Source organism: Lissotriton vulgaris, chromosome 3_1 (assembly GCF_964263255.1).
Source record: "Lissotriton vulgaris chromosome 3_1, aLisVul1.2, whole genome shotgun sequence".
In the NCBI taxonomy this organism is placed as follows: domain Eukaryota; kingdom Metazoa; phylum Chordata; class Amphibia; order Caudata; family Salamandridae; genus Lissotriton; species Lissotriton vulgaris.
Genome location: NC_141689.1, coordinates 1,802,686,656 through 1,802,713,619, shown reverse-complemented (window position 1 = coordinate 1,802,713,619; position 26,964 = coordinate 1,802,686,656). Strand labels below are relative to the sequence as shown.

The 26,964-nt window shown below is 42.3% G+C and overlaps 1 protein-coding gene across 1 annotated transcript; it reads right to left on the bottom strand.

Moving 5' to 3' along the window:
• Window positions 1–207: 207 nt before the first annotated feature.
• Window positions 208–26,375, bottom strand: UCP1 (uncoupling protein 1). Its single transcript, XM_086962232.1, has 7 exons — window positions 26,273–26,375; window positions 22,199–22,347; window positions 14,974–15,181; window positions 14,317–14,514; window positions 14,096–14,197; window positions 5,600–5,780; window positions 208–2,323 (listed from the first exon to the last, which is right to left on the bottom strand). The coding sequence occupies exons 2-7, from the start codon at window positions 22,322–22,324 to the stop codon at window positions 2,209–2,211; spliced, it is 930 nt and encodes a 309-aa protein (XP_086818358.1). The 5' UTR covers window positions 22,325–22,347; window positions 26,273–26,375; the 3' UTR covers window positions 208–2,208.
• Between the last annotated feature and the right edge of the window lie 589 nt (window positions 26,376–26,964).

The window sequence follows — 26,964 nt, the reverse complement described above, 5'->3', positions numbered from 1 at the left end:
TCTGCATTTGAATGCACAGGTGTAAGTGAGTGTGCATGTGTTTGTGTGGGACCCCTGACCCTCTCTAAGTTGTACTTACCGGCTGCTAATGGTCGATTGCCTCATCCATTCAAAGAAAACCATGGCCAACGACCAACTCGAACAGAGAGAAAACGGAGAGCTTGGAAAGAAGCAGTTTTAGATGTGTTACCATCTCACAAGCTTATATCTGTTTTACTAAACAATTTTATTTCATTTTTGGAGTTTAAAGAAACCAGTTAGTATTTTTATTTTTTGTTATTTTATATAAAAAAGAACGCTCCTGCATTATAAAGTGCTTTGTGACATTTCTGCTGAATTGAATTTAAACCGAATGTGGCCTCTGAAAAAGCATCTTGCTGCTCTTCATTAGAACTGAATGAGAAAGTGTTTAAACAGTTACAAAATGTCTTTACCTTTTTATACAACTGCACTTTATCCTGCATATCTCGACTCTTTCTCTTGAAAAAAAAATTGTGTAAAGCAATATACTCAAATGTATGCCATCTATACTTGTTGCAATAAAGTATGGAAGAAAAGGTGGCAGTTTGCAGTCTTCATGCCAAGTGAGGTAATGGGGTCGTTAAATATAGGGAAAAAACTGTTCCTTTTGCCAAGTTATACATTACTATCATCAACAATAGACACTCTAGAATGTCAACGTTCTTGCTACAGGATGTGGTTTTGAGATCAATTGTGACATCATTCACCAGATGACCCCTTTAATTAGTATTTTAGCTTCTCAGTGTAGCAGCTGTAATTGGGCCGATGAAGAGCAGTTGTGTATCGAAATGTCAACAGAAACACTGTACTACCAAAATATCAATATCATCATCAATATGAATATAAATATATGCAGAGTCAATGTACATATTTGTGGAATTAGTAATGTAAACCTATGTTAACCTATATGTACTTGTTGATATTTTGGACCTCGATATTTTTGAAATAATATTTTGGTAGCACAATATTCTTGAGTCGATTTTGAGATGCAATATCTGAAGGAATATGGATGCCACATTTTTTTAAAACTTGGCCTGTAGCTGTAAGTGCCCCATTACCAGTTCTTATTCCCTCTCCCAATCCTTAAAACACAGAAAGAGTAATACTTTTCTTCATTTTTTTGGATTTCAAGCACCACCTTGTTGATCAAAGGATTTCCGTGAATGCGAAATATCAATGTTCAATGGCTGCCAGCACCAATCCCGGAGTAGAAAGTCACTTGTCCATGAATTAATTGTCCGTCACAACCCTTGTATGTTGAGGACTAACGATGTCTAGTGGATGACAGATTTCAATATAGGTGAAATATTAATTCATTCTCAGGTCCTTCTGGTCAGCTGAGGAACCAATTTAGATGTTGTATAGGGCGTTCAAGGGGACTTTGGGATGGTGCTCACCTGACCAGAATACACAAAGTAGGAGTTGAGATGTCCATTTAAACAAATGATGGGGCATATTATCAAGGACCAGTGTTAAAATTATCGCCATTTTATCGGCAGGAAACTGCCGATAATACAGAGATAATGGTCTTGATAATACACCCTTGTTAATTCCCATAGAAGCCCATGTTCTGATGTTAACATGGGCTTCTACGGGAATTAACAAGGGCGAATATCAAGCCCATTATCACCATTTTATCGGCAGTTTCCTGCAGATAAAACGGCGATAATTTTAACACCGGTCCTTGATAATATGCCCTGATGTTTCTGTAGACTGTAAGTAATCAATTTAGTCAAGTGCACAAAAGGCAGCCAATCAAATCATGCAAACTTACTTTTTGATAGGTAACTATTTTTTGCCTCAATCAATCATAGAAACTTGAATTGCTTTGACTCACTTAAGCAGTCCATAATAAGTATTCCAATAAGATACTTGATAGAAGGATAAACAAGCATGGGAAATTGCGACCCTAATAGGTAGTAAAGAATAAAAAACAGCAACGTGGAAAAAGTTGCCTTGCTTGATTCATATAAAATAAATATGGAATGTGGGTTCTCCCTCCTAGATGTTAAAAGGAAGTGTTTGTCTTCTTGGTGGTCCCTTAACGCTTCAGCGGCCATCTTTTGTGATCCAGTGCGGGACCCCAAGGCCGAAGGTGCTCATGTGCAGTAATACTTTTGAAGTAAACGCCTCGCAGAGTCCTTTACTGCTGTTTGAGTGAATGATGGAGAAGTCCTCTGCTGAGACTCATCCTGTGGGCGCGAAGTTCTGCTTCGACATCATCATTGCCCTTTTCAGCTGTTCGTAAGAGACAAACATTACGACGTTCCAGGAGCCAAGCCGCAGGAAGGAGGGCACAAACCTATAGGAAAGGAAAACCGGCAGGCAATTAGCACACAGGCACACCAGCATGGCTCAGAAACATTGAAACAGATCAACAATGGTGTGTACCACTTCACATGGGGGGGGTTTACAACAAAATGTCTATGCGCTGTGTTATGCCAAAATTAGTAACACCGCACTCTTACATTTTTAACCCCTTGCCTGCGGTCGGAATTCCGCTCCTGTGCGGCACATTCCGATCGCGGGCGTGGTCGTGACGGGTCCCGGCTGTCATCAGCACACGAGCACTGTGGGCCATGACGGACGGGAACCGTCACCAGCATGCAAGAGGTTAAAACTCATGGATGCATTGTATTAACAAAAATACGGCGCACCCCTGTGTTTCCCTTAGCGCTGGCGCTAATAAAGCTGTCTAGCGCCAACACAGACACTCTTGCGCCATGTTGCAAGGGTGCCAGCGATGCACGGGTGATTGTTTAAGTCCAGGGAGGAACACCTACCTTCACATAAACAATCTTGAAAGGCGATTTGCTCTTTCCATATGTGCTGCAGAATTATCCCCTCTCATCAGCAGTCTAAGACTAAGTATTCCCTGGTCTTAGTTTTTAGCGCTGCCCCAGCCTTGTATATATGGTACAAAAGGGGGTGGTAATGGACGGAGCATCTGAACCAATCAAACACTCACACCCAGTCAAAAGATCTGGGTTTAATCCATCACCGTTCTTTAGCCCACTCTGCCACCCCAGTTCAGACATGGCGATATGCAAATCAGTCTGACCCTGTGCCTCATGGGAACAGTCCAGCCTGAACTGCCAAGCCATGCCATCCCTGGACCGGAAACAAGCTTCCGAGGACCGGTTTCTGGCATTCCAGCCGTCTTCAGCCCGGCTTGCTTGAATGCAGTGGCAAAGTGAGCAAGGGACTCACGTCTGAGCATACCCTGCCACACTTTTGGCGGCCAAAAGCAGTACAAAAGGGGGTGGTAATGGACGGAGCATCTGAACCAATCAAACACTCACACCCAGTCAAAAGATCTGGGTTTAATCCATCACCGTTCTTTAGCCTACTCTGCCACCCCAGTTCATACATGGCGATAGGCAAATCAGTCTGACCCTGTGCCTCATGGGAACAGTCCAGCCCGAACTGCCAAACCATGCCTTCCCTGGACCGGAAACAAGCTTCCGAGGACCGGTTTCTGGCATTCCAGCCGTCTTCAGCCTGGCTTGCTTGAATCCAGTGGCAAAGTGAGCAAGGGACTCACGTCTGAGCATACCCTGCCACACTTATGGCAGCCAAAAGCGGTACAAAAGGGGGTGGTAATGGACGGAGCATCTGAACCAATCAAACACTCACACCCAGTCAAAAGATCTGGGTTTAATCCATCACCGTTCTTTAGCCCACTCTGCCACCCCAGTTCAGACATAGCGATATGCAAATCAGTCTGATCCTGTGCCTCATGGGAACAGTCCAGCCCGAACTGCCAAGTCATGCCTTCCCTGGACCGGAAACAAGCTTCCGAGGACCGGTTTCTGGCATTCCAGCCGTCTTCAGCCCGGTTTGCTTGAATCCAGTGGCAAAGTGAGCAAGGGACTCACGTCTGAGCATACCCTGCCACACTTATGGGGGCCCAAAGCGGTACAAAAGGGGGTGGTAATGGACGGAGCATCTGAACCAATCAAACACTCACACCCAGTCAAAAGATCTGGGTTTAATCCATCACCGTTCTTTAGCCCACTCTGCCACCCCAGTTCAGACATGGCGATATGCAAATCAGTCTGAGCCTGTGCCTCATGGGAACAGTCCAGCCCGAACTGCCGAGCCATGCCTTCCCTGGACCGGAAACAAGCTTCCGAGGACCGGTTTCTGGCAGCAGCATCTAAAAGGAAAGGGCATTGCAGTGGAACGCCCACTAGAGCCCCCATAGCACGCCCTTTTCACGCTAAGTGAACCATGAAAAGGGGCCTTATTTACAAGGCGGAGTGAAGCCACGTTATGTGGCTTAACGCAGCTTTGTAAATAAGGGGATATTTCCACCTGAACGTCGCTAAAAGTGACGTTCTGGTGGCAATATCCCCTGGTAAATATGCCTTGGGTCTCTTGATTCATTTGCTTTAGAAGCCTTAAAACATTAGAACAGGAAATTGTCTCAATAGCCACACGTTGTCTAATTTGTGTACACTTTAATTGCTATTTATTTCGATGCATGCTTTGGTTATTTTTGAGTAGTGCACTTCCATTTCTAGAATATGAAACCCAACTTTTTATATACAATATGGAGTAAAATTAGTATTTTTAAAAGTATTTAAGTTTTTCCTATGAGATCGCAGAAAATTCTTTACAGAGAAGCTCTTAATAAACACTGCTCGTTTCTTTCAAAATTTCCCTACTTGCATGAAAATTCTGCAGTAAACACTCAGGCATATGACCTAGGGCCATATGTACGTGGACAAATACTGGTCGGTAACGGCCGATTTCGGCCGTTACCGACCGGTATTTGTAGTTTCAGATGTAGGGGGCCAGATAATTACCGATTCTGTATATTTACCGAATCTGTAAATTTACCGAATCGGTAAATTACCGAATCGGTAAATGTGCAGAATCGGTAATATGGGATGTAGGTGGCACTGGAAACAGTGCCACAGGCCCTTAGAAATTCGTTATTTACCATGAAATACAATGGCATGGTAAATAACGAATTTCTGTGTACATGCACATCTGTGTATGTACACCTGTGCCATGTGGCACACATACATGCCCTAAGGGCATGTATGTGTGTCACATTGCACATAAGCCAGAATCAGGGGTGCACCAGGGTGTCAAAGTGACACCCTGTCCCCCTTGACAAATCGGTAAATTTACCGAATCGGTATTTACCGATTCGGTAATTCCCATTGATTCCTATGGGCCTCAAGGCCCATAGGAATCAATGGCAATTACCGAATCGGTAAATACCGATTCGGTAATTACCGAATATTACCAATTCAGTAATTTTTTAAAAATTATTACCTACATGGCATTTACCGAATTTTAAATACCGAATCGGTAAAATTCGGTATTTACGATTCGGTAAATGCCATTTACCTACATATAGCCCTTAGTGTACAATTCTTCAGGGCTTTCACGCGTTCTTAGTTTAACCTTTCTTTTTATATCTTGTTTTTCTCTGTGTCTACTTCATGCTTCCATGAATCACCTATTGTCTCCCTTACATTCTATGATATAATAGCTGCTGCATATTTCTGGGTGTTGTCTACCTGCACTGGGGTTGGTACTGTTATAGGAGTCGTTTGCTTACCCTTTGTAGAAAGCTGTAGGACCTTCTTTCGTAACCATTGTCCAGGCACAGTTAATGGCGCTTTTATATTGCCCGGGAGGTGAATTCATATATCTTGTTTTCACGACGTCCACAGGAGATGCGATCACTGTGGTGCAGAAACCAGCTCCGAAAGCAGAAACAAAGTGGCAGGGCAAATTATCTGTCAATTTAAAGTACATTTAAACATTAATGTTACTCGCTTGTCAATTCCACAATTCTCCAGTTTACAAATTAAATTGCAAAGGATCTTTACATGCATCTTATTCTTAACAAATTTAAACCCTGGCATTGCCCCTCCCAACACCGTTGCTGTATTTGTGCCACTGCCAAGATGTTAGAATATAGACGCAAAGGGGTGGTTGGGCCCAATGGGAGGGAGGGTAGGTAGGGCCACACTAAAATTCAACAAATTGTGATTACCTATGCCTCCAAACTATGAGTTAGACAACACTTGATTGTGGATAAACAATAGTTTATTAGTTTACCCCCGACATTGATTTATGTCTTTGAGTTGTATCTTAGTTAGCGACAATTATTTTCATTGTTTTCAAACAACAGACATGAGATCACCGTCAACCTCATATCAGGCCATATACAATTCAACAAGTGATTTGTGCATATGTACAGTGCAGAAATAATGATAAAAATCCAACACAATTAAGGAAAAAACATTCAAACTCTTTACATGGACAAGAATTGTCATGAACAAAAAATCAGAGAAAAGAACAGTTCACAGAAACAAATCACAATTACGAGGCGAGCGAGAGTAAGCAGTTTTTTTGTGAAGATTCTACTCTCAGCTCATCAGACACAATCAATATGTGCTATTAAAGAAGGAAAGCCCAATTTGTGCAACAATCGTATTAACCCTTAGTGACAGGGAAAATGCCGACGCGTTTCGAATCCTGGAACTTGTTTCCAGGATTCTCATCAGGGCGCTGTAATTGTGGTCCATGGGAACTGTTTGTGGAAAGAGGAAAGGACGATTTTATTAAAGTTTTGGACCTCTAGCCATTTATGATGGTAAAGAACACGCATGGGGGTGCGGGTTACCTTGTATTTTGGTGCCATGGAAGGCTCCTACTGGAATGAAGGATCGTCTTTGCCGCGTGAGGTTTGGGCTGCAACAGAGCACACCGTGTCAGGATTGTGTGTTACAAAGGATAGTTGAATAACGGAGGACTGTGAAATTTCAAAGAATTACCTTAGATTCAAGCCGTCCTTCGGCAGGTGTGCCGGTAACGGAGTTTTTAATTCTCCATGCTAGCGTAGTTTATCTGACATTGGAGAATTCAAGGGAGGGTTGGAATGAATCAGTGTGGCAACAGCCGCATGTCAAAAAGTAGCATATCGCCGGGGGACTTACTTGTGCGCGAAAACGCATTGGCAGGCTCGCCGGTAATGGAGACTGTTTGGTTGTAGATCTACGGAGCAAAGAGGGAGACGGGTGTCAATTGTCTCATTGGTTGGAAAAGACATTGTATCCCAGGGACGAGTTGCGGGGCTTGGGTCTTACCGCCAGGTGACGCGGAGAGCTCTGCTGTTCGAACTGGCTTGGAGCCGGCACACTCTGTTAGTGTTTGTGGCTGTCCTGTGCCAAGCCGGGTTCCTAATGCAAACACCATGTGATGTGCGCTCATCCAATCAGGGACAAGGCCATTTTTGGTGCTTTATGGGAATTGGAGTCAGGAATCGGTTGATTTCACTGAGGGAGTTGAGGCCCGTGTTGACGCTGTCGAATTTTAGGATTAGATATGCCTCTTTGCGAAGTAGCATAGTTTCCACATCTGGATAGCGTTTGGGGTCAATCCAGACCAATGCTGTCCATTTAAAATCATTTTCGCTGTGATTGTTGTTCAGAAAGTGTTCCACCATTGGCGCAGATATGACTTTTTTCTTGATGCGAGAACGGTGTTGGGTAATTCTCGCATTGATGGGTTGATTTGTTTTCCCAATGTAAACTCTGTTGCATGGACAAACCACCGCATAGACGATGTTTCGAGTTTTACAGTTTGTGAAAACCTCGTGTTTCCACTTGGTGCCATGATTGATGAAAGTGTCACCCTCTAGTGTGGTGGAGCATGATACACAGTTTCCACATTTGTGGTGCCCACGAAGAGGTTTCAGATTCCACTGAGCTATGAGGTCACTTTTGGGTGGAGGAATATAGCTGTCTGCTTTGATTAGATGTTGACCAATGCTCATATTTTTCCGCATTGCAAAGATGGGTTTTGAAAGGGGGTACTCAAGGGATTCCAATAAGTGCCAGTTGTTGCGGATGATATTTTTGAATTGGTTTGTGTGTTGACCAAACGTGGTAACACACACCAGTTTGTCCAATTCCTTCTTTTGTTTTGGCTGTAGAAGTGTATTTCTGGGGGTGTACTTGGCCCTATTTTTGGAATGTTTTAACAGTTTTTTGGGGTAAGATTTTCCTTGACGTCACAGTAGGCACCAGTGAGTCTAAGTTGACAACCTCTTTGCACAAGAAAAAAACAGATAGGAACACGATCCTTCATTACACCAGCTCGCATCCGCAATGCCTAAAGGACAACTTGCCCTACGGCCAACTATTACGGATTAGACGCAATTGCAGCGATCTTAAAGACTTTGATTCACATGCAACCAGATTTTGCAGTGAGATGGTTGAAAGAGGGTACCCCAAAAAACTGTTAAAACATTCCAAAAATAGGGCCAAGTACACCCCCAGAAATACACTTCTACAGCCAAAACAAAAGAAGGAATTGGACAAACTGGTGTGTGTTACCACGTTTGGTCAACACACAAACCAATTCAAAATATCATCCGCAACAACTGGCACTTATTGGAATCCCTTGAGTACCCCCTTTCAAAACCCATCTTTGCAATGCGGAAAAATATGAGCATTGGTCAACATCTAATCAAAGCAGACAGCTATATTCCTCCACCCAAAAGTGACCTCATAGCTCAGTGGAATCTGAAACCTCTTCGTGGGCACCACAAATGTGGAAACTGTGTATCATGCTCCACCACACTAGAGGGTGACACTTTCATCAATCATGGCACCAAGTGGAAACACGAGGTTTTCACAAACTGTAAAACTCGAAACATCGTCTATGCGGTGGTTTGTCCATGCAACAGAGTTTACATTGGGAAAACAAATCAACCCATCATGCGAGAATTACCCAACACCGTTCTCGCATCAAGAAAAAAGTCATATCTGCGCCAATGGTGGAACACTTTCTGAACAACAATCACAGCGAAAATGATTTTAAATGGACAGCATTAGTCTGGATTGACCCCAAACGCTATCCAGATGTGGAAACTATGCTACTTCGCAAAGAGGCATATCTAATCCTAAAATTCGACAGCGTCAACACGGGCCTCAACTCCCTCAGTGAAATCAATCGGGCTTAACCCCGATTCCTGACTCCAATTCCCATAAAGCACCAAAAATGGCCTTGTCCCTGATTGGATGAGCGCACATCACATGGTGTTTGCATTAGGAACCCGGCTTGGCACAGGACAGCCACAAACACTAACAGAGTGTGCCGGCTCCAAGCAAGTTCGAACAGCAGAGCTCTCCGCGTCACCTGACGGTAAGACCCAAGCCCCGCAACTCGTCCCTGGGATACAATGTCTTTTCCAACCAATGAGACAATTGACACCCGTCTCCCTCTTTGCTCCGTAGATCTACAACCAAACAGTCTCCATTACCGGCGAGCCTGCCAATGCGTTTTCGCGCACAAGTAAGTCCCCCGGCGATATGCTACTTTTTGACATGCGGCTGTTGCCACACTGATTCATTCCAACCCTCCCTTGAATTCTCCAATTTCAGATAAACTACGCTAGCATGGAGAATTAAAAACTCCGTTACCGGCACACCTGCCGAAGGACGGCTTGAATCTAAGGTAATTCTTTGAAATTTCACAGTCCTCCGTTATTCAACTATCCTTTGTAACACACAATCCTGACACGGTGTGCTCTGTTGCAGCCCAAACCTCACGCGGCATAGACGATCCTTCATTCCAGTAGGAGCCTTCCATGGCACCAAAATACAAGGTAACCCGCACCCCCATGCGTGTTCTTTACCATCATAAATGGCTAGAGGTCCAAAACTTTAATAAAATCGTCCTTTCCTCTTTCCACAAACAGTTCCCATGGACCACAATTACAGCGCCCTGATGAGAATCCTGTAAACAAGTTCCAGGATTCGAAACGCGTCTGCATTTTCCCTGTCACTAAGGGTTAATACGATTGTTGCACAAATTGGGCTTTCCTTCTTTAATAGCACATATTGATTGTGTCTGATGAGCTGAGAGTAGAATCTTCACAAAAAAACTGCTTACTCTCGCTCGCCTCGTAATTGTGATTTGTTTCTGTGAACTGTTCTTTTCTCTGATTTTTTGTTCATGACAATTCTTGTCCATGTAAAGAGTTTGAATGTTTTTTCCTTAATTGTGTTGGATTTTTATCATTATTTCTGCACTGTACATATGCCCAAATCACTTGTTGAATTGTATATGGCCTGATATGAGGTTGACGGTGATCTCATGTCTGTTGTTTGAAAACAATGAAAATAATTGTCGCTAACTAAGATACAACTCAAAGACATAAATCAATGTCGGGGGTAAACTAATAAACTATTGTTTATCCACAATCAAGTGTTGTCTAACTCATAGTTTGGAGGCATAGGTAATCACAATTTGTTGAAGATGTTAGAATGGCATCGAATATTTAAAGAGATAGTTAATGGTCAATAGTCAATTCCACAAAGAACACCGACATTTTATGGTGCAACACTTGTCTCCAGATGAAGAGCTTGTTCAAAGATGGTGCTCTGAACTTTAAACCTTAAGCTGCAGTCAACTTGACTATGGCTTTCTACATTCTCTGTTAAAATGTCAAACACTGACTTCAGTTCTTTCTATTTCCGCACCAGCCAACGCAGATCTGGAGAGAGCGGTACCGCTAGTCACTTTTGTGACTCAGTTTTTGCGGCTTTTGTGAACCTCGCACGGCGCGGAGCGGACTGCCAGCCTCGAGAAGCTTTCAGGACCGCTCCCGCAAAGACTTTGGGTTCATGGCCCGGCCTGCGGGACACAACTTTGGGTTGTAGTCGAGCTCCAAGCACCAAAGGCACACGAGGTGTGGGTCCGTGAATGACATCAATTTGCAACAGGAGTCGCAACCCTTGAAGCCGGTCCGATATGACATCCCTCTTGCCCTGATCTTGATGACTACAATCACCACCATCTTGAATGACTGATATGTATTATGGTGCAGCCCTCCCGCCTCATAAACTGCTGCGTATCTCTGGCTGCACCATGATCACAGTGCACCCTTGTGCCTTTATACACACACTTGGGGCCAGATGTATCAATGGCTTGCATTGCCCTGGCATCACACAGGGCAATGCAAGCCCTTAAGTTAGATGCCACGCAGAGCCACACCCGACTCTGAGTGGCATAGTAAATCTGGAGTAACGCAAGACAATGCAGGTCTCTGTCTGGAGGTACTCTGCGCTGGGAAGGGATTCCACACATGGGGCTTGAGTGTTCCCGCTCATCCACCCATGGTTTTTGGTGCATTCCCAGTTTTACTAAAACTAGTAAACATGGGAATGCGTCAACATGATACGCCTTCCCAGTTGAGGCGTAACGGATAGAAATATCTTTATTTCTCCTTGTTACTTCCTCACCACACATAGAAAGAGGAAAATGCCTCAAAGGATTGTTTTTTGGAGGAAGGTGTCCCTTCCTGCACACCAACAATCCTGCCTGTAACACCGGCACCTGTGCACCATGGAGCTAGGCTGCCTCCGTTGGTGCTAGGCTGCAGTCGGAGTACCAACACAGGAAGAGAGCAGGAATGCATCATATCTTAGTAGATATGGTGCAATCCTGCTTCTCCCTCTCGCGCAATGTAGCACAGAAGTGGTCTTGCTATGCTGCATTGCGTGACTTTTTAGTAATTCTGGCTCCTAGCATCTATCTGCACCTTTGTGCACTCAAGCGCTAGCAATCTCGCAATAAACCTCCATCCTGAGCACATCCCACTTATTGCTTCTTTCAACTTCTGTGTCACTCTCGTCACTTCTTGCCATGTCATTGCAGCAGCAGCCCAACTGACATACATATCTGGCCCTTGCCCACACATCACCCAGTTTCTGCAGAGACATCATCAAACATTGCTCTTCCCAGCCATACGTGCATGACCCCAAACGCGGTTCCTGAGAAGTATACTGGCACTATAAGGCCACACTACTGGCAGCCATGCTCTATATAAATGCATTGGCAATGGTGTGTTAAGTTTTTGTGTTGTGCATCTGGGTAAGTGTGGTTTTGCATGTTAAATGATTTTATTGGCAACTCAGTACATCACATGACATTGGTCTCAGGAACCATAGCCATTAAATGATGCAATATCGAAATATATTGTTGAATGGGCATTATTCTATATTATCTTAATACTTTTTTTAACTCATACGATTTTCTAGAGAGCATATTTCAGATTTCAGATTCATTTCCCATAAAATAGTGACTCTGTCCTATGTAGCAGAACAGGAGTATAACTAATTGGAGTAAAATGACTTTATTTTATGTTTCAATGTCTCTATAGTGTCAATCAAAAAAATAAAGGAATGAAATCCGACTGCATCTACGTATATTCACGACTCACCACTATCCCTCCCCTCCAAGTGTCCCTGTTTCTGTTCACACCACATAATGCCAACATTTGTAGTTTGGGATGACATCAATTACTATTTTGTTACATCAATAGATAATGGCAGTGGAAGATGTAAAAATTGACTATGAATTGTTGTAGAGATTTGGCCTGGTTACATACATGAGGTAACTGAGCAGACATTGTAACAACCCTTGACAGTAAAAATATGCTACATTTTTGTTACTGTTACAGATAAATAAAGGGTGCGAGCTTGAATATTTACAAGTGAAACAATGATGAGTTTGGTTGGTGTGTGCACTAAACGAATCCTGGGCATTATTACATTAATCGTCACCAGGCGGCTGTACCGGCTTCATACCCTTTTGGCACTAGAAACAATGTGGGCCATACCAAATGCACTGATACCCTGGATGTACTGGAGGCAGAGCTTAAGCACAGCCTTACACCAGTCCCCCACCCAGGGGCTGATGTGTACTGCAGAAGCAAGATACTGACATATCTCCGGGACTAGGTCCATCATACTCCCTGCTGTGCCAAACATTCCACTTTTTTGGTGGATGACAGCAGCACACGCCGTCAAACTAAATATCAACGCTTCCTAATCCCTGATTTGAGCTTCTCATTACCCTGCCTGGCCTACTCTGTCCCCAGCAACGCCCATGAGACTGCCTGACCACAAACTGCAGGTCTGGCAAAGGTCCAGCCTGCAGCCCCTCCCCGGCCACTCCATCACCTCACCCCTGCTTAATGGATCTGGATGAAAAAAAAGTACATTAAGATATAAAGGTTAACATTTATCAATAAATCATGCAGCGCAACGCCACAAGTCACTTTCCTGCGCTGCGCTGTGTGATAGGAAAAGGGTGGGAATGCGCGGTACTTCATATTATATGGCACATTCCTGTCTTTCCCAATGTGCTGCCTAGTGTCAACGCAGGCACCCTTGTACCATGGTGCAAGGGTGCCTGCATTGTTAACGGGATTGTTTTGTGCAGGAAGTGGCACATTTTTGCACAAAAGCAATCCCCTGAGGCATTTTCATTTTAAAGAGAAAAAAACAAGGAGCAATAAATATATTTATACTCTTTACACCTCACCTATGGAGACATAGTATTTTGATGCATTACCAGGATTACCAGTAATGTTAAATCTAGGAATGTTCCAACATCCATTACTGGATGCTTGGGAACACTCACGCTTCACCCATGGAACGCCTCCCCGGGGCAGAGTATAGTTGCATTACTCTAGATTTATCTAGCCACGCAGGGCCACATAGGGTGGCCTCGTGTTGCTTGATAAATCCGACTTAGTAGTTGCATTGCCCTTTCTTCCCATTGCAAGGTACAAAGGTGACACACCTACTTGAAAAATATGCCCAAGAATGTGAAAACTTCAAGAACATGTCGGTATTGAGCAAACGTAAGACTTTTTCATGGTTTTCATGAAAGAGCATAACATCTGCGCAGATAGGCAGCATGGGGAGTTAAAAAACAGGATGAGATTTCCTCAGATGTAGGCATATATTAACATATTTGTGTATATAAAGGTAATATGTACATGTGGCCGTAGTGTTCTGCTATATTGGCTGCTTAATTTTATAAATTCAACAGGTATTAAAGTATGAGTGCATATTTCTCAGTTAAATAAATTTGGAAATACACCCCACTACCACTCCATTTATTCTTAACACACTAAATAAATATGTATAAATACCAATAACTCGCCAAAAAATAAAGATGGATCAATACAGACAGAAATGTAGAAAACATAAATACCATAAAACCGGGAGTCCTAATTTTGAATTACCTGTCAGTAGTCTATGCTGTAGGAGTGCCTCCTTGATGAGGTCGTATGTCACTAGTTCTGTACAGTTGACTATTGCGTTCCTTGTGACATTTGGTAGGGTTCCTATAGGAACAAAAGACACATTTTAACCCCCTTATGCATCATTCTGTTAAAAATATTCTACATTTGCAGTCATTCATTTTGCTTCCAGACACCTTCTGGAAATTAAAGGAATAAACTACCTTTCCAAAGCCCCCTCATTCCTTCTTCCTTGGCGATGGTCTTGTAGGCGTCAAGCGTTCCGTTGTATCGTCTTTTTACCCCATGAAGATTGATCTGGGCTTGGAACCTGACCTTCACCACGTCAGTAGGTTGTGCTATGGTGACCGCCATTGCTCCAGTAGTGCACCCAGCCAGGATCCTACTGCCAATGCCAGCCTCTGCGCAAGAGATGGGATGTTATGCAGTCATTATCCTCCAGTATCACAAATTCTAAAATGTTCTTCCACTGGACTATTCTATGTAAAAGGTTAATCTTACTAGCACACTTGTACTTAACCAAAAGATATATGCACAGCCTTTTGACAGAAGATCCTACTTTGGATACATAATTTTTCTTTTTGGGATTATATCACTTCATGTTGCAATATTGTGAATTGCTGGTCTCCCAGGTACTCAGAACTTCCCAAAACCACCTGCATGATAGGAACATTCCCACTGGATAGCAACGCGCAAATGAGCCAACATTTTCTTTTTAAGAATAGTCAAATTCTGCCTTACAACTATTCTATTTCTATGGGATTTTATAAAAAGAAACACTGTTGATGCTATAAACCAACATCTCCTGCTCACAGGATTGATTGCTCTCAAACAAGGGAGATTTCTGGAGCTATACATACTGTCTTTGCCATTGGTGTAGAAGAGTTTGACCGTGTCGTAGAGTCCAATACGGATGGAGGCGAAGCTCATCTGTCTTTGAAGTCCAGCCACCAGGCCATTGTAGAGACTCCTCGGACCTTCTGTCTTAACAATGGTACTGATGGTCCCAAAGACTCCCTTGTACCGGATTCCTTTTGCGGCACCAGAAACAGCGGATTCTCCTTGAATCTGCAAGACAGAGAGAGAAGATTGCAAATTTTTTCCAGCTTTAAGATTTGTACAACATACAAAGCTGTTTGATTGAAATTGTAAATGCTTACAAAATAAATGCACTAGCTTGGATCACTCTTGTTAAGGTCCCTTGTGTGATGGCCGCTCCCGCCCTCTCAAACCCTTTGGGCTGCTCACTTTTCATTATAGATAAGCCACTTCTAATGCTGGTCTGCTGATTTGAGAGCAAATGTATTTGTCTGTCTTGTGCACACAGTGCCCATGTATGCTGAGTATGGAGGAAGGGATTATGCTACCTGGCTGTTTCATTTTGTTTTAAACTTTGCTTCTAAATAAGCTTCACTTTTTTATGGATCCTACAGAAAAAGTCAAAGTATTAGTAGCTAAAATATTAATTTGAACATCAGTTTTCATTTCCCATAGAAATGAAAATTAACAGCCTGAACAGCCACATTCACTTCCACCAACCATCCAAAAACCTCAGCTAGACTCCTGCTAGCACACATCCCACACATTCACAGAAGCAGACTGGAGGCAGAGCCTTCTCTTACATCACCCCCAAAGCATGGAACAACCTCCCACATCACATCAGAACCTCTTCTCTCCTTGAATTCTTCAAGAAGCTGAAGAAGTGGTTCTTAATAATTCCTCTCCATGCCTGGGGCAAGTCTCTTACACCTGTGAACTGCAAGGTGAAGAATCCAGAGGAAAAAATATTACAAAAAATCAATCCAATGAACTACATAGAACTGCCGCCGTTTGGTAATAACAACAGCCGCAGGTGCAATCAATATACACTTCTAAGTCGAAATACCACTACATCAAAACAAAACTCTATATAGTGTAGGAACGTTTCTCTAAGTAACAGCCGCTGGTGCTATCAGAGCACAATAAACACGGAGCGGCCGCTGGTGCAATCAGAACACGAACTAAAGATGAAACACAGTACCTGTATCATTATAAGTGAGCGCTGTGTATCCAAAAATCCTGATCGTCGCCAATTTGTGAAGAATCCACAGACGCAGGTTCATGAAGTAAAAGTAGTTTTATTCTCCAAGACAGCTTGAACGTCCACCACCAGTCACCCCGTTCCCTTTACTGCCCACACCCCGCTCATAGAATACACAGCATAAAGGAAAGATAACATTCTAGATAACATTCGATACTAAGAATATTGTAAATAGGAATACCACACAAGGACCAGGGGGGGCTCCTTCTGTGGGTGGAGGAGCGTCGCCCCACTGCTCTCTCCACCATTTTATGTTACTGCTTCTTGCACTGTGAGAAAGCAGAAGGGTTGGTTGGGGGCGTGCGGGTGGGCAGTCCTATAACAGGGCAGGGGAGGCGTGACTAGGCTACTGTTTCGGGCCCTGAATGTTTGGTCGGCTCTCTGGGGCCGACCAAACCAGTCTTGCACACTCTGCCATTTTCTCCATGTAGGCTGCGAGAAAATGGCCTCCCAATAGGCACCTGGCTGGGTCCCGTCCGCACCAATCACAACGTTGCCATTGTAGAGTTGTGATTGGCCTAGGGGAGGGAGGCTGCCTGCATCCTTGGAGAAGCAGAGACGACGCAGGACCAGATTGGGCTGGCTAAGGTAAGTTATATATTTTTTTAAATAAAATTAAACCTACCCCACTCAGTCATGATTCCCTCCCCACGCGACACCCCCACCCGCAAGTCATGGCAGCCGCGACCTGCAAAGACACCCTCATGGGTGATAGTGTACTTTACACATGCACTCCGATGAGGTAGAGCCTGACACCGGCGTGTCCATATGGCTGGAGCCTTTAATACTAAAGGATCTAATGCAGAGCCACTGGGAATCAAAGGTCATAGATGGTACCTGTCACACTAACCATTCAAAGCAGAGAGCAATCACCATCCACCACTAATGCATGCTTTGCTCTGGGCTGGTGACCAGTGATCATTTTTCTGACAGGACACACTGGGAAATAATTAAACTTGCTCTTTGAAGTACACAAAAAGAAGTGTGCTATGCATGCAAAACAGTATAAACGGAGTAAGAACAAAAGCAAAATGGGTGCAAAAAACATTTGCAGACATCATTCTCCATTATTACCACCCACACATTGCTACAAAATCACACCCGATACCTAACTCTGTTACTTGCGCTGTGGTCTTTTAGAACCTCGGGGCATATTATCAAGGGGGTTTATCTCCGCTTTTTTAGCTTTAAAAGCAAAGAAAGCGGAGATAAAATTATCTCCCTATTACCTAGCTGTCGCTAACACCCGTTAGCGACAGCTAGTAGGAGATAGCGACCATCTTGGGCCCCGCTTTGCATGTCAGTGAAATTTATCACTAATGACATGCAAAGTGGACGTGCCAAGATGTTAGCGACTGGAAACAGTTGCTAACATCGCTATCTCCTATTACCAACTTTTGGAGATATTCGCGCTAAGCGCAAATATCTCCAAAAGCTAACACCTGCCCCTGAGCAGTTCTTAGCCATGTTATCCAATGGTAGGTGGATAACATGGCTAAGAGCATTAGCTCGGTAATGCATGAATATCGCTGACTTTTCAATAATAGCAAGGTTCCTAAGCGATAAAAATCGCCGCAGCTCGGCGATAAAAATATCGCCGCTAAACCAACATAGCGATAATTATCGCTAGTTGGTGGTAATATGCCCCCTCGTTATTTTGGCACCTTTAACATCATAATTATTATTGACCTCACAAAACTACCTTAAACATTATACTAAATCAAGTTAGCCAGAAATATAGGGCCTCATTTACAAAGCCATCGCACCGCCAGTGCGTCCTTTTTTTTGATGCACTGGTGGTGCAGTGTGCTTGGCCATATTTACAAGGCCACATAAAGTCACCCTGCATGATTTTTCAAGGCCTTGTAAATATGGGCCCCTTTCACACATTCCGTGGATGTTCCTGTGGGTTTTCCCATACACCATTCATGGCACCTGACATAATCCCAGATTTACAAGGTTTTGTAAAGCTGGAAATGCGTCACAATCCTACGCCACCCCAGGGAAGGCATAGGAGTGGTGCAACAAGGAGAAATACTTTTATTTTGCCTTGCTTTTTCCTCTTTCTGTGCGTGCTGCACGCATAGAAAAAGGAAAATGCCATAAATTATTGTTTGTGTGCAGGAAGGTGTCCATTCCTGCACAAAAACAATCAGGCCCGCAACGTAAGCACATGGCAGCCAAGTGTGCACCAGCGCAGGGGAAAGCACACGGATGCATCATATTGTGGTTAATATAACGTATCCCCGTGCTTTTAAAATTACGCAGCTCAGCGCAGCAAAATGGCTTTTGTAAACGAGGCCCATAGTTCATTGGTTTGAGTGCCTGCTCCAGTGATCTTGTGTAACCTGGTGGTCGCATGTTTGAAACCTGGCATATCTGACTTGGCTTTTCACTGTTTCAGAGCTGGTAAAATGATGGGTATTCAGTTGGATTTTAACATCTATTATTTCATTGTCAAAAACAATTTACTTTGTGGCACATCCTCTATTAATGATCAACAAAGTATAGGAAGGGGCTTCTAATAATCAGTGGTGCTGGAACAAATTTCAGGATGAGGATGCTGTCATCACTGAAGTCATAAGGATTGTGAAAAATACAAGTGTTACATAAAGAAGTGTAACAAATTCATCACGCTCATTCAGCAGGAGAGTGATAAGGGTGTGCTATGTAGCCAGTGATACCTTTTGGAGCCTGCTGTTGCAAATATATTAGAAAATCATAGTGCGTTAACACATTGTTATTTATAGTACATTTTCCATTGAAAAGGCCCTGACATGCAGTTTTACTGTTATAACTATGTATTGTACAAACGATTAAGTGTGGCAATCGAATTTCAGGAAATAGTTATAATTGCTTATCACCAAGTGTCTTGATTTGTTTTGTTTCTTTTAAAATCTCTGTTTTCATCACGGTTCTGAATTGCAAAAACAAATGTGCTACATCTGTGTTCCCCGAACTGCTGGTATATTTTGAAGTATTTGTCAGGTCATTTAAAGGAATTTAAATGTTGTCGTCTGTTAGAAAACAAATGTCATCCTACAGACTTTCATTTCACACTCCTTTTACCACAAGAAGATTGTCACATAGTTCACTAGGTATTTAAATGTTGTTGTGTGTTAGAAAACAAATGACATCCTACAGACTTTCATTTCACACTCCTTTTACCACAGGAAGATTGTCACATAGTTCACTAGGTATTTAAATGTTGTTGTGTGTTAGAAAACAAATGACATCCTACAGACTTTCATTTCACACTCCTTTTACCACAGGAAGATTGTCACATAGTTCACTAGGTATTTAAATGTTGTTGTGTGTTAGAAAACAAATGAAATCCTACAGACTTTCATTTCACACTCCTTTTACCACAGGAAGATTGTCACATAGTTCACTAGGTATTTAAATGTTGTTGTGTGTTAGAAAACAAATGACATCCTACAGACTTTCATTTCACACTCCTTTTACCACAGGAAGATTGTCACATAGTTCACTAGGTATTTAAATGTTGTTGTGTGTTAGAAAACAAATGACATCCTACAGACTTTCATTTCACACTCCTTTTACCACAGGAAGATTGTCACATAGTTCACTAGGTATTTAAATGTTGTTGTGTGTTAGAAAACAAATGACATCCTACAGACTTTCATTTCACACTCCTTTTACCACAGGAAGATTGTCACATAGTTCACTAGGTATTTAAATGTTGTTGTGTGTTAGAAAACAAATGACATCCTACAGACTTTCATTTCACACTCCTTTTACCACAGGAAGATTGTCACATAGTTCACTTTACAAAATCTTCTAACTTTGCAATCAGAGTAAGAAAAGTAAACACCAATCTCCATGTTAAAAGAATAAGCTGCAATTTGTAAGACCTAGCCTGACATGTGACCTCTGTCTTTGAATGCACAGCAAATGTGGCGAGATAAAAACAAAATGTAAAGGTATTTTTACTGCTGATTCAACTTCTGAACTCCAGGGGCATACCCCGCATCCATACTTCCAGTGCCTATGCTATTTTTTCCAGTTGGATCAGTAGTGGTCCTAAAGTCTTCTTGCTTTAGCGGAGCACTAAACCAAAGACCTAACTTGATTAGCAGACTAACCAAATAACACCAGTATAATAATGGATACAATCAATCAATATCATCTGTTCCATTTCTGATTTTGGGACCTAATGAGAACCCAGCTTGACTACCCTTCTCCCGCAAATCTAATTCTCTATGACCCAGCACCGGCAATAAACTGTATTCACTGAAAGTGCTATCCTTGTACAATGGGTGGGTGCTGAGGGGGGCAGGGATATCTCAAAGAGATGCTATAACCATTGGGTCCAGTTGCAATATATTGTATTTCTTGTGTTTCCTAGCTCCCCTGAAAGAACTTGTTTGCTTTGTCTATTTTCTTGAGTGATCTAAATGTCTTCTTTATTCCCAGTTCTTTTGTGATTCAAACTAGTCATGGAATGTATTTTTTGCAGCCTACTGGAGCCAAGTCCTTCAGTTCTGCCACAATTGTTACAGATGGGTCCAGATTATTTTATTAAAATGATGGCTGATGACACTCTTGCTGCATGGATATTGCAGCAATGGAATTTTTTCAAATTAGCAGTTTCTTTGCTAGGCCGAGCAGGGCGGTGTAACTTCAGAGGACGTATGCCCTTGATATCTCAACCTTCTGTGTCCAGTTGCTTCCATCCTTTCTCTGTGATCTGGTATTTCCCATCCAAATATCAAAGTTGTCGACATTTTCCTCTCAGACTATATATGCTCTGCCTGTTCCTAGCTCAAGCCACATTCCCTTCTGGTACCCTTATGTCCGAATAAGGATAGCCCTCCTCTTCCGTGGCTGATTCAGTGCTTAAAATGTAAAAGAATAAGTGTGTTGGCCCAAGGTTTTGCTCAGAAACCCCTGGGCGGTGCAATCGAAGGTCAGAGTGCCAAATGCCAAGGCTGCATAGTCTTGATTCCACCTAAAGCCTTTTTAATCCACAACCAGATAATCCTGCTCCTTTATTTGACCCGAGAGGTTCTTTTTCACCACCTGCTGTCTCCCTTTGCCACTGTTATTCCATCTTTCTCTTCTTCCTTCTTTCCCCTTTTTGTATATTTCTCTCTTTTGCTCTGGATCAGAGTGTGATCAGGAAAAAGATGCAGTGGTTAATTTGTAAAAAAAAAATAAAAGCCATGGCTTTCATCAGGAGGCAGCTGGCACAAGCCCACTTCTCCTGTTAGCGCTGACTAAAACAGAACCAACTACTATCCATGAAAGCGAGGAGAGGATTTAGTCTCATGGCCAGAGCTGCCAACTTTGGGGATGAGTAACCAGGTTTGAATCCTGTGATTCAGGACAAATCACTTAAACACCCATTAAATTAATGTGTCCTTAACTGGCTCTCATGAAAACCGCTTGTGTTGATGAATATTAAGTGCCGGTGCTGAGCACCGGTAACCATCAGCTCAAATTGAGCACTGAAAATGTGCCAGTCCCAAAAATTGAGTGCTGTTGGGCCCCACCAGCAACCACTGGCTCAAATTGAGCACTGGTCTGATCCTCCTCTTGCCTTCTCTGTTCTCACTAGTCTGGTCGGCCCTGCATCCACCGACACTTGAGCCTCACCCACTATTCTCACAGACACCGCCATCACACCCACCAACTCCACGTGGCCCTGACATGTTGCATAGAAAGTATCTACAGTGAGTTTCCAGGCATTTTTACCACCAATAAATTCCACATGTGGTGTTTGTTTGATGCCCTTCAAAAGAACCCATATCATTTTACATTTGCAATAAAAAAAATCTGCTTTTTTGTTGCACAGATCACTGAGTCCCCTCCATGGTTCTTGTTCTCTCCATGACATTGACACGTTCTACTGGCATGTACTCAGATGGTTCAATGCTTTGGGGCCCTTCGAAACCTCTTCATCCGCCCTGTACTGTCCTTCAACATTTTCCGCCCCGCTCATTTTGTGAACCGTGTTACAGTCGCTCCTGTCTTTAAATTACCTGCAATCTGACTTTCGCAGTGTCCAGGGGGAATGTGAAAAGGTCTGCAATGCAGGCGGCAGTCCCGGCGCTGAGGAACTTCACGCCGGGTGTGGGTGGAAGGTCTGAAGGCTTAAATCCCACCATCTTTGCTTAGTTGTAGGTGAGCGCTGAGGGAAATAAGCATAATGTCAGTCATGAGTGGCAATAGTCTCTTCTTCAACTAATAAGGCAATACCATACACAACTATTGGAGCATGAAAAGTAACAAAACTATCACAAGGAGGCAAATGGTAAAGCACAATTTAGAGAAGGCAAAGAAGTAAAGCATCTTGCATAACCTTTAAAGATTTGTTGCACTGGAGAAACACCCAACCACCTCTGCAAGGGACTTTACAATATAGGGACTACACTCAAGAATTCCCATCCATCCAGTGTCCTAACAAGTATCTGAAGCGTGATGAGAAGCCACAGCCCAGGAGAATCTACCAAGGCCTTGAGGTTCCTACTGGATAGAGTCCAAGGCTCCCAGCAAGATAACAATCTGTTCAAAGGACGGATCATAAGATGGCGGCGATAGCCGGCCCTGAGATGGTGTCCAAAGGTGCGCACTGTAATATACACAGCACAGGTGCAGGACTACAGTAAATGATAAGCGGAATAAATGATTGATGAGGTGTCAGGACGCAATTGCCCAGTGCTTATCTAATAAACAAATTAACTTGGTCAAGATCCGGTTTTGGGATTACAAGGATCTAGAAGGTGCATTCCAGACCCCCCTCGAATCATCATTTATTAACATTGCTCTACAAGATGCAGGTTTAGCCATTTGAATAGAAATGCCATTTGTCAGAACAGCTAACACATAAGGGCGAAGAGGTTGATGAAAATCACACGGATAGTGTGTTAGTGTGCAGAAATAAAAATACAAAAGTCTGTAATCTTCCACTCAAAGTGTGGTTTGTCTCTGGTTGAAGCAGAGAGGTTTTGCAATCAACCAAATCCTATATGAAGCTTCATAAATTCTTCTTGGACACAGAACCTCATTTTTACCGCAACGCATATACCTTTCCTGCTGTGTCGCAGGAACTTGAGCCCTCTGTAACCTGACAATTGGTGTGTGGTTGGTGTGCACACATGTGATCCCTCTGAGTAGTTATTCTAAGCTTTTGTGTAAAATATTGGCAGGACAATCTTAAAGGTATTGCCTCCCTTCAATGCCATGCATATTCTGTGCGAGAATAATGCTTATAGCATATAGCATAGCAAAGTTTAGCTTGAGCCTATCTCTTTTAGTTATTGGACTTGTGACAGTTAGTTACATACTTTTAATTGAATGTATTTGATGCAATGCTCGACTATTCAGTTTTCTCAAAGATTATTGTTTAGTAGCAATGGTAACCTAAAGTAGTCCATGACACCAATATAATTTAGAAAATAGCAAATACTCTTAAGAGACCATTTAACACAAGTCATTAGTTAGATTCTAAAAACGTAAGCAAGCAGTATTGTTGATGGCGAACATCCTTAAGCGTAACAATCTAAAAGGGCCACTATTTTCTCTTAACTTTTGGAGGATAAACTTTTAATTTATTATGTATTTTTCCTGTGTTCTAGCCCTACCAAAGCTTCAATATATTCCTCAAAATAATGGCTGAGTGGGTGCTCCATACTACTAAATGTTCCTCAGTCAGTGTGCATTCACACTGCAATCCTTACACATAGATGTCAATAACACACACAATCTTCTTAAAAATTGGAGGAAAAAAATGATTCTACGTAGCTAATGCACATTGGCCAATGAGGCAGCGTGACCCCAAATAACCTGATCAAAATACATTCTAAAACAGGTTTTGATAGGCATGGGCATTTAACATATGTGTGGAAATTTTTTAATCATTCAGGTAGGATTTATAATGTCTACTGCATGTCTAAAACAGATTGTTAATATCCCAAAACAAAATGTTGTCTGTGTGGAATGTTTGATAAATTAGAGTGTCGCCATATTGAGTATCATCGTTATGGTATGGGGAAAAAGAGCAACCTTTGAGTCAGAATCTCAATATGAAAGTTATTGTAAAAGTTATTATCTAGTTTTCATTTTCTCTATAGTGGATCAGGAATCAGTGCTTCAGTGTTCTCGTGGTTCTGCTCTTCACTTTGAAAACAAGGGAGGCGCAATAAAGAAAGAGGGGTGATAGTCCACAGGGTGTAAGTAAGGACTAACAAGGCCCTGGTCCTGAGGTGTGCTTAAAGGCTTTTTAAGTCTACCTCTACAGTGGCGTGGTCCAAATCAGAATTGCCGGGGGAAGACGTATAACACAACTGTTAATTAAGCTGCTGACCCTGAGACTGGGAGACCTGAGTTCACAAAAGGAAAACTTTCCCTCAAAACAGTCTACGGCTAAGCTATTTGAACATGTGTTAAATGCATCAAGTACAGCAAAGGAAATAGAAGTGCACATTACACACATAAGTGTAAGGTATGTATGCTTAACTTACTCATGTTCAAAGCAAGGAAGAGTGGCTGTGTATGTAGGAAAATGGCAAAGGACATGTAAAGTAAACAAAGTTCTAGCCCCACAAAGGCGAAGTACATTTCTCAGTAGGTTTGCTGGTATGCAAAACGATAACAAGCTTTGGTCTTGTTTTTCTTCATAATAAAGTACACTTGTTTTACACTGGCGTAAGTCATGAACTTGACCTGGTCGAACCTCAAGACACAGTTGTAGGCTTTGTGTTTTTTTTGCCAACATTGGAAACTCATCCCCGTTGAAAAAAGTCAATTTTCATTAATGAGCAAAAAATTACGGGTGCAATCAAAAACATTACAGGACGAGTCCAGCTAAATCCTCAAAACCCTACAGGTTCAAGAACTGGCAAATGGTGCGCTACACAAAAAATACATATCACATACATTGAAATCTCATCTCAAACATTCTTACATTGCAAGTTAAAGGCCACCTTCTGACATCTCTTACCATGACTTCACTGTCTGACATTACCAGAATTGCTGCTTCCCGGTCTGTTGGCTAATACTTGTCCACAGCCCTTAAACAAACTTTTAGGGAAAGTTGTGACCTGTGTTGTCTTGCCTTTGTCAATAAATCACAGGAGGGACAAGCATGATATTTTAAAGAGAATTTGTTTAGATCTTGTTCCGTCTTAATACATTTTATTATGAGGTCTCCTCTCGTTATAGTTAGGACTCACCATTTTTAAGAGATTTTTTTTTGACATTTCGGCCTATATTTATCCCTATGTTTTGTTTCCTCATATTTTTGGTATTTATACATATTTATTTTCTGATGAGTGAAAAATTAGGTTGCAAATAATATATATTGACTTTTATCCAACTGATCCATTTACGCTTGCGCTTTAAAGTCTGTAGGGTTTTAATGCACTAAGTAGCCCTATACAATACAAAAATCCAGTCACAAGCACAAGGTTTATAGCACGTGCATGCATTTAAGCTTCATTAGGACATCTCATCCCTTCCTTTAAATGTTGCTGTCACTATGCACAGCTATTGCCCTGACAGTCATCATTGACAGCATAATGGGATGATCAAAGGAAGACCTAACTACTGCCCTTTTTTGTTTTAGAGAATTATTGTAGACAGAAAAACACATTATTTCTGGCTGTATTTATATGTCAAACCAGCAAAAATGGAAAGCTGTGAGTCTTTAGCATATCATCAAACATTTTACACGGGAGTAAACAATGAAGCCGGCTTACTTTGCACTATTATCTGCTTCTTATGCAACAGAACAAACATGAAGCTCTTCACTTTTTCACACGTGCAAAAATGTGTCTACATTTGAGCCAAAACGGAATTGCTTTATTCTTTATCACAATAAATGTAAGTCTGCTCTGTTTTCCCCAGTGCAAGATATTCCTATAACATGTATCCCGCATTTCAAGCAAACAATCACAATTTACTGTTTTTGCAACATTATTTTAGTTCAACTATTGCCTGTTTAGTTGTTAATGTTAAATCCAGAAAGTACAAAATACAGCACAATCTAAACACAGCTATTTTCAGTTCTAAATGGGAAAGTTTCCAAATATGCAAAATGTGAACTTTATACTTACAGTTTGAAGATTCTCTCACAAAGGAACAAATGCTGCCGTTTTCCCAAAGCTTGATCTTAAAGCTTACTTTGGACCTGGAGGGAAAGCTTACCTTTCCTCTGGCAATGGCCACAGAGCCAGCTCCCTTTAAAGCACTGGGTGGCTGCTGACGTCACTGGCTGCCAGATAAGGAGTCTCCTCCCCAGAGCTCCAGAGGCAGGCGGCTCCTGCACTGGGAGAGGGCAAAGACCTGCCTCCCCACTCACACCCCTGGCCTGAAACACACTGAACAACAGCCTTCAAGTAAACAGGTCTGCATATCAGCACTGTACATGCTACAAAGGTGTGTGAAAGAAACATTTACAGGCATGTTGATTTCTTTTCCATAATTAGCAACCAAATAATTAATCTCACTAGTTTTCTGATGTATAGTTTAAATTACAGTGTACATGCTTAATCAATGTACAATGCCAATCGTGGATAGGGGCTTTCAATACAAAACTCATAGTGACGTGTCTTCCCCAACCTTTAATGTCAGTGTAGGAAGGATAGATTAGTAATACTCTCTGCTCCTACGTCATCGAAGGAGACAGGAAATTTAGGTACCAAATGGGAGCAACACCTTGCCAATAGGCTTTCTTTCCTCTTGCCTTTCTCCTGTTACGTTGTTGGGTTTTGTTTGGGAAAGGATGCCTAAACTAATATAGTTAAGT

Coding starts and splice junctions, on each gene's coding strand:
- UCP1 (XM_086962232.1), bottom strand. CDS start 22,324: ATGGTGGGATTTAAGCCTTCAGACCTTCCACCCACACCCGGCGTGAAG. Junction 14,198..14,316: donor AATGAGGGGGCTTTGGAAAG/GTAGTTTATTCC, acceptor TTGTTCCTATAG/GAACCCTACCAAATGTCACA. Junction 5,781..14,095: donor ACAGCATAGACTACTGACAG/GTAATTCAAAAT, acceptor TTAAATTGACAG/ATAATTTGCCCTGCCACTTT.